Below are 8981 nucleotides of genomic sequence, written 5' to 3' on the forward strand. Positions count from 1 at the left end.
ACAGGCCAACCGAAGAGGGTGTGAGCTCCTTCAGTAAGAAACTGTGAAGATCAATAGCCTTTCTGCTTCTCTTTCTCTTCAGTTTATCCACATTTGTGTGCTTTGCTGGGCCTTACACAGTGCCCTGAATCAAGAGCACACATGACTTCTTCCCCTTGTTTACTCTGCAATTTGTGCAGTTTGAAATAGAATATACATGCCACTGCATCACTCTAAGTTCTGATTTCAGTTATATAAATGGCAAAATATTTCTGATTTAAATTGTTTGTTTTTTAGAAGAAAAATAGTTAGCAGAGTAAAGCCCAAGAGCAGCAGCAACAGCAGCCGCCACAAACTGTTGGTGGCCAGACTGCTGCACTTGCACGCAGCTCTTGTCCAATAAACCAGCGCCGCTGCACTTGCAAAACGTGCATTGTCTTGTCACTGTTCCTACAATCTTTCCGCCCCTGTCTGTCATTCATCAATCGCCACCGCCGTCGTCGTCATTTGTCTTCAAAACAAAAGCACCGGTCGACAGACATGCCACAATCCGTTCTCATATCACCATCCCTGTTACGACTTCGCGCACTTGGGACTGCTGCATGGTGACAGGAGGAGCCACGAGGGGGAGGCGGGGAGCTCTCGCTTAGTCCTTAGACCAAACGCTACCATTGGCCGAGAGGTGTCATTTACTCTCGGAGATGAGAAATCTACGCAAACCCAACAACCAACCTATTCCGATGAGAGCAAGGAGGGCAGCCGGGAGGGAAATCACCAAAAAGGAAGGGGACAGGCGGAGGAAGGAAAATAAGCAACCAGGCATCCGATGTGATACATAGATGGAAACGGAGACGTGAAATTTTTGGTAGAATCCATTTCTTATGAACTTGAGATCAAGAAAAAGATGACAAAATGCTGGATTAAATGCGAAAATTGACAGGATAGAAATTGAAAACCACACCTTTCCATGATCCGAGCACATCGATCGAGCCCTCTTCTAGCGGTCGAACAGGTAGCGAGGAAGGTTGGGAGAAAATGACACCTTTTTTGTCCTTGCCCGCCGACAGAGATCTCCGTTTGTGGCGTTGCAGGTGTTCCAGATTGGGTCATGGATGCGCGGATGATACAGAGGAGGCAGACGGCTGGTTGTTTGTGATGAAAGAGTGCTGGAGGAGCTGTGCCGCCGTGAGCCGTCGCGCCGGATCCTTCTGGAGGCAGCGGGAAATGAAGTCTCGGAAGTCGCGCGAGGCGGTTGGCGGCGCCTCCGGAGGATCAGCATAGCAGATGGCGCACATGAGAGAGGCCCAGTCCCCCTGCCGGCCGAGGTTCTCGCCGAAGGGGAATCGTCCGAGGTAGAACTCGAGGATGCTGAGGCCGAAGCTCCAGATGTCGCCGGCGTAGCCGTCGTAGACGCCATGGTTGAGATCGGTGTTGATCCGCTCGGGGCTCATATAGGCGATGGTGCCGACGGAGGAGTTGCAGGGGTCCATGGTCTGCGCCAGGATGCGGCTGACGCCGAAGTCGGCGATCTTGACACGGCGGCCGGAGTCGATGAGGAGATTGGAGGGTTTGATATCGCGGTGGACGATCTTCCTCCGGTGGAGGTAGGCGAGGCCCGCGAGGACCTGGCGCGCAACTTCGGCGAGGAAAGGCTCGGAGGTGATGCGGCAGCCATCGAGGGATCCGCCGTCCATGAACTCGAGCAGGATCTGGATCTCGCCACCGTGGTCGTACATGGCGAGGCAGCGGACGACGAAGGGGTTATCAGCGGTGCGTAGGATCTCGATCTCGCGCAGGATCTGGCGCCGTACGGCGTCATCGTGGTTGCCGTAGATGACCTTGAGGGCATAATCGCGGCCGGTAGGGCGGTGCCGGACCACCCACACGGTGCCGCCGCTGCCGCTGCCGATGCGGCGGAGGCGCTCGAGGTCGGAGAAGGCAAGCGGCTGGGAGGAGGACGAAGATGGAGGGGCGAGGGAGGGGGCTCCGACGGTGGAGGGGGCGGAGGACGGCGGGAGGGGGAGGGGAACGGCGAGGAAGGCGTCGCGCTGCGGGAGGGGCAGGGTTAGGTCGGGCCGGCGGCGAGGCCGGTTCGGATTGGCGGACTGAGACCGCAGGAAAGGTGCTGGACCTGGCCTCATGGTCAGGTTAGGGAAGGAGAAAGAAGAAGAAAGGAAAGAGAAGCGGCTTCAAATGATGAGATCCGATCAAATATGGAGCAACTTCTTCTCCTTTGCTACAATGGAAGAGACAAGTGGAATGATTGATTGAGTTATTATTATTATTATTATTATTATTACTATTATTATTTGATAATTAATTAATTGGTTGAAATTGATTATAATTCATTTCGTCGTTAAAAGAGAGATAATTTGGAGATTTAATTTTGGGAAAAAGTAAAAAAACCGCACTTTTATTAGTTTTTAAAATCATAAAAAAAACGTCCCCATATTAATTTCTTTTTATGAGAACGGCGTTCTAATGTCTATATTTTACCGTTTAAATATGAAACCAGTCACCAGAGCTCCTGAAAGGTAGCATTCACGTTTTCGTGATTATTATAATATATACTAAATCTATTTAAAAATATTCATATTATAACTATTATAATCATAATTGTACTTTTAACATGTTTAAAAATATTCATATTTTAATAATATGACGTGAATTCAACTTCTTCATTACTATTCATATGGTAACAGTTATTATTTTTAATTATTATAATAATTATAATTTTAAAATTATTATAATATAAATTTAAAATGTTTATCTAATATTTAGATTATAATAATTATAAAATCATAATTGTTACCGTATATGTATGTGGTAGATATTAAATCATAATTATTATAATACGCTCCAGTTTAAAATTCAGATGAGAAATATAAGCAGAATATAATAATAGGATCACTATACTAACAATAGTTGGATAAGTATAGATAATTATTAGTGGATGGATATCCATTTGATACAATATCGTTTTTGTGGAAAAAAAAATGGACGCTACTATAATTTTTGCCCTTTATTTATCTATAATTTTAAAACAATGTTGGTTAAGGAAACAAATTCTAGAAGAGATTTGCCAACCTTCTTCCTGTGATTGGTGATCAATCAGCCAATCGAAGTGGAAAGGAATTAAAACATTTTCTATCAACTTTATTATTATTCCTCCAATATTCTGTGTCTTTCGTTTTTTAGTAATAATACTAAATATAGCATCCATTCTGATTCTAATATATGAAATGTGAGATTAATGCTATGTTTACTTTCAATCGTGGATAAAGAAAATAAAAAGAATATATGGTAAAAATTATTTTTGGAGGAAGAGAAGAGAAAGGGTAAAGAAATCCCTTTTTTTATATTCTTATTTATTTTCATTGAGAAAGATAAATACATGCGACGTAATTTTATAAATAAAAAAAAAGTACATGCGTCATTTTTTTATTATATGATATAATTTTATAAGTTAAAAAGGGTACATGCGTCATTATTTTTTGGTATATGATGTAATTTTATGAATAAAAAGGGGTAAATGTATTTTTTTTTTCATCCGTTGTTTTCCGTCCGATTTTGAGGTGATCGATTTTGGCTCCAAAATCATCCGTGGATGGATTGCGTTTCTCTTTCATCTGAAAATTTAAATGAAGCAAACGATGAAAACTTTTACACTACAGAAAATTTTCTTTAATTTTACTTTCCACTCTCTAAAGTAAACATAGCATAAAAGTCTTTAATTATTGTAAATCCTCTTTGGTGAAATATATAGCTATTTTAGCTGGGATATAAATATACTTATTTAAGTTATCATAAAAATTAAATTGAGTATTTTTATCTTGGTTTATATTTGTAGATTGTGGTATGGATGTGTATTTTATATTCATTATATTCATAATAATGTGGTTTTCTTCATTAATTTCCTCTTGTGAGTGGAATATTTATAATTATAAAATTTTACTATAAAATTATTATGTCTGTCTTCATAAATGAATAATATCATTTTAGCTTTACTCATCTCTTTGCGTTACAAACTAACGATATTAGAAACTCAATTATTAACCATTGAAAACCATCTTTACAAAAATACTTAAAGAAGCTTTAAGGAAACTTAAATAAAGATCTTAGTAAAATTTTTTTTTTTGGAAAACAGTTCCTATGTAGTCACCAACTATATATAAATTTCTCACATATACTGTAAATAAGAATCCCAATACTAATGAATCTATATCCACACACAAGGACAACTAGAATAAAAATGAATGTTATATTTCAATAAAGATCATAATATTATTGCTTAAAAAAAAAAGAGTATTTCTCACATGTCAATTTAATGAATCTAGCTCAAGTAACACTATTAATTTTAGACTAAAACCTTTTTAAGTAAGATATCCTAAAAGTTCTATGAGGACTATGGGTTATGGAGAAGATTATCCTCCGAGAACAAGGATTACTTCTTACATAAAAATACTCCCTTATTAAGAACAATAGTAAAGTGTCAACCCCTAGAAATTCAGTGTTATTAAATATTGGGGAATGTGATGATCCTCAAATGTATGATACATACTTAGAATAATGGATAGTCTCTATAAAAAGATATTACCAAGCTAAATATGAATTAGATATAGAATCTAGCGAAGACATGATAAGAGTAGGTGAAAACTATTTAGGCGATGTAACTCGAGCAGCATTGGAAGCTTATAAAACTATTTATCCTGAAGAAATAACTCGTATATCTTCTTAAGGAAACAAGATCTTAAATTTTTATTATACCATTCATAGGCTATTCACAACAAGAGATGCCAATACAAGCTTAGACATACGACAACGAGAAGCCATAAGGGATTTAAAACAATTACAACTGTTTAGTTGGAATTGGATTAAGCCTTTTTGCAATGATTTTCTAGCCCTAATAGTTGTATTCAGAAACTACTGCAACCCATAATTTGGAGAAATATTATTTAGTAAATTCCTTAGAGATTTAGGAAAAGAAATACATAAAACTTTGACAGACATAAAAGTAACATCACAATATGATAATATTGGTGTACTTATTCAACATATTATTTTAATACTAAAAGAAAAATATATCTATATCCAAAAACAACTTTAAAATAAACAATATGTGTTTTGTAGTTAAATATATGCACCTCAATAATATGGACTCTCTCAGAATAAAAAACACAATAAATATAAAAGTTTTCCAGCAAGATCTCCTAGACAATATGTGACAAAGCCAAAGATAGTCCGACCAAAGGAAATATATTATGTTAAAAAAATCAGAGAAAATAAATTATATCTAAATAAAGAGAAACATATAAGAAAATTTAAATCAAAGAAGACTTATGCTAATATAATTAATTGTTTTGCTTGTAATGAACCTGGTCATTTATCTTCAGCATGTTCAACTATAAAAAATCTATACACGAAAGAATCAAAATTAGTTACTTGCACCAATCTTGATTTAGTAGAAATACAAGTAGACATTTCTAATGCCTCCTCTATTTATTCTATCATCTCAATAGATGATATTGAGAAAATACCACTGTCATCTAACTATAACTTAGTCAATTCTTTCTTACATCCATCTTATCCTCCTATATATCCTGAAATGCCTAAATATGCTCCATTAGATTATCTAGATGAATTATGGGAAGAACCCACAACAAAGATCAATTTAATGTTTACACAACTTAGTACTAAATTAGTACCAGAAATTGAAAATGTATGTCAGCATGATTGGATGCTAAAAATAGAAACTGATAATCTTCCATATTTTTTTAATAGTTATTATCTCTCATAGATAAACAAGGTACATGCAAGATTGCAAGAAACAAGCTTGTAATCTTTGTCTTCAGCAATTATTCTCTATCACTATACCTAGCAACCTTATACTTAAAGTACTCGTAATATGTTACTAGAAACAAGAATTCTTGTATTAGAAACCCATATAAATCTCTTAGAAACAACAGTAACCAATCTTATTACATCATCTCCTCTAGATAAATGAAAAGAAATTCAATTATCCAATTCATCCGGTGACACAGACTTAGCCTTATTAAAAATTCTAGTATTTGTAATACACGAAAAACTTTAGACGTTAGAGTAAAATGTCTAGTTAATATTCATGGTCATGAATTTACATTACATGTTTTCTTGACTGTGGAGCCACAAACTCCACTATTGATGAAACTACTCTTCTTTCTATTATACCTATCTCTTTTATCAAAACTGCATCACAACCATTAATGTGTACGCAATTTGATAGACAACATCAATCATGTACAAAATTTGTAACTAATATTCATCTAAGATTTTTTGATAATTATGGGAAATATAGCACACCACTATTGTTGATGCAGGTTGTATTGATAATCAGGTTTTAATGTATGATAAATACATTAAAGTTAGATATGTTATTTATCTAACCTTTCTACCGAGTATGCTGGAGTTGACTGGTCTGGAGGACCTGACACCAGCCTGAAATCCAGCTAGGTATGTGGGACCTGATAGCTGATGAGAAGTTCAGATAGGTCTGTAGGGCTCGATATCTGACAGAAAGTCTGATTGGATCCGTGGGACCTGACAACTGGCCGAAGTCCAGTTGGGTCCACGGGACCTGACAACTGACGGGAAGACCTGGTGGATCAAAGGAAAGTCAACTAACTGCAAGTGGTAAGTGAAGGTAAGCAACTGGAGGAGATATCCAATGAAGAGGCGTTCTCGGTTGAGGGAACTGTAAGTGTCAATCCAGCTTAAGTCCATTTGAGAAATCTAAGCTGAGACATTGACTAGATCCTGGTCTTGAAAAGACAGAATCTAATTACTACTCTTATTTTATTAATGTTGCTAACTTTGTTTTGCTGGATAAACATATTTTCTGTTGCTTGGACTAACTCTTTTTTTAAGGAAAAAACTACTAAAAAAAGGGAGTCCGAGCGCCCGGAGCTGGTTCGAGCGCCCTGACCAACTAACTTGGGCCGGTGCCGCAGGCACTCGGGCGGTCCGAGCGCCCGAAGTTGGTCCAAGCGCCCAGACTAGAAAACTTATCCAGGAGCTGAGTTGGAGCGCGTCGACTGGCCGAGCCACATCAACATGGTCCACGCGCCCAGAGGGGTTCCAGGCACCCGGAATAGACCTATATAAGGGCCTTCGACCAACAGCTTCAGAACGACATTGACTACAACTTTCATATTCAAGTGTTGCTCCGAAAAGGCTCCGACGACATCGAAAGGCTGCTCTGAAATTCGAGGAACAAGATGTTGAGATGTATACTATAAGTCTAGTTTTTGTATGAATATCTATTTTGAAATATTTTGAAATGAGAATCACTTTGGTCAAATATTTACATTTTATATTTATATATATGTCAATACAGTTATCCATTTAATTTATATTGTAGATAACATGGTGTGTGGTGTCACCCAGAAGATCATGTTATCGATTCCTTATAAATTATAAATAGTAGCTCATAACCAAGATAGATTGGGGCAAACCATTGGAACGGTTGTAGTGTAATTTGGTATTAGTCCGTCTTGACTATAAAATTACACTAGTACACTATGTATGTATTGAGCAGGGTCGTTTGAGGTTGTTTGATTTGTACTGACTACATAAAAGAACAGAACCTCTGTTATTATGGATGTGCGCCCTCTTAATCCCTATATAATAACAAACTCATATACTTAGTATTTATTTCTTTAACTTATCAATGGGTGAGATTTATTCGTTAAATCAATAGACCCGATGAGTTGAGAAATAGTAATGTTTATATGGTGTATTGTTGATTATAGAAGGAACTTGTGTCCTAATTATTTAGGCTGATGATGTCTCCTTGAGGAGCTCATAAGGATTATCATGTATGTTAGGACCTTCGGATGCGGCTAGAGAGGGGGGGTGTGAATAGCCGACCCCAAATTCTCGTTTCTTCCTACAATTTAAGTTAGCGCAGCGGAAGTAAAAGATAGAAACGAAACGGAAGAATATCAAACCTCAAACGCGACGATATAACGAGGTTCGGAGATGATACTCCTACTCCTCGGCGTGTCCGTAAGGTGGACGAATCCTATCAATCCGTCAGTGGATGAGACCCCGGAAAACCGGCTAATAAAAACTCCTTCTGGGTGGAGAAACCTCGCCACAATCTCTCTTGCAACAGCAAGATCGGAGTACAAAGATATAGCAAGAAGTCAAGAACAATATGAATGTAAAAACACTAGTTTGCTTGCCTTCTCGTCGACTGTTGATGAAGGAGCAACTTCACGGATGCCAACCACAGCAGCAACTGTTGTTGGAGACCCGCCGAGGGAAGCTCACACGAAGCTTCAGCAGTGGAGAGCTCAACAAAGCTCAGATCGCAGGAGCAAGAAGAAGAAACATCAGTAGTTCTATAGAGGCCCTCCACCTCGTTATATAACTTCAACCTGCGAAGAAGAAGACAGAAATCTATCCGTTGTGTCTCAATTGTTGGTGCAACCTTAGGTCAAGGTTGACCTGGTTGACCCGACTCGAGTTGACGTGACTCGAGTTGTATTTTGATGTTTGACTTGGGAAGATTGTCGGTGCAACCTTAGGTCAAGGTTGACCTAGTTGTGTTGCATGTTGATGTTTGACACTCGTGAGAGAGTTCTATTCTTGATGTGGGACAAGAATAGATGTTTGGGAGATTATTGGTGCAACCGTAGGTCAAGGTTGACCTGGTTGACCTGATTCGGGAAAAGTCCAAGTATGAAGACTTGGCACGGAAAAGTCCAAGCAGGGACTTGGCACGGAAAAGTCCAAGCAGGGAGCTTGGGAAAGCAGGGAGCTTGGCTGGAAAAGTCCAAGTATGGAGACTTGGTACTGGAAAAGCAGGGAGCTTGGCACGTGAAAAGTCCAAGTATGGAGACTTGGCGGGGAAAGTCAGCAAGGAGTTTGGCACGGGAAAAGTCCAGTGAGTGAAGCCAGGCGGTCGGAAATCCTGGTGAGTGAATCCCGGTGAAAATCCTAGTGAGTGAAGCTAGGTGAAG

At 38.7% G+C, this 8981-nt stretch overlaps 1 protein-coding gene across 1 annotated transcript; it reads right to left on the reverse strand.

Annotated features, from left to right (window-relative positions):
- Positions 1-829: 829 nt before the first annotated feature.
- Positions 830-2229, reverse strand: LOC122002435 (mitogen-activated protein kinase kinase 5-like). The gene has a single exon (XM_042557600.1). It carries the CDS (start codon positions 2118-2120, stop codon positions 1086-1088), a length of 1035 nt encoding a protein of 344 aa, XP_042413534.1. The 5' UTR covers positions 2121-2229; the 3' UTR covers positions 830-1085.
- Between the last annotated feature and the right edge of the window lie 6752 nt (positions 2230-8981).

The sequence above is a fragment of the Zingiber officinale genome, chromosome 7A (assembly GCF_018446385.1).
Source record: "Zingiber officinale cultivar Zhangliang chromosome 7A, Zo_v1.1, whole genome shotgun sequence".
Lineage (NCBI taxonomy): Eukaryota > Viridiplantae > Streptophyta > Magnoliopsida > Zingiberales > Zingiberaceae > Zingiber > Zingiber officinale.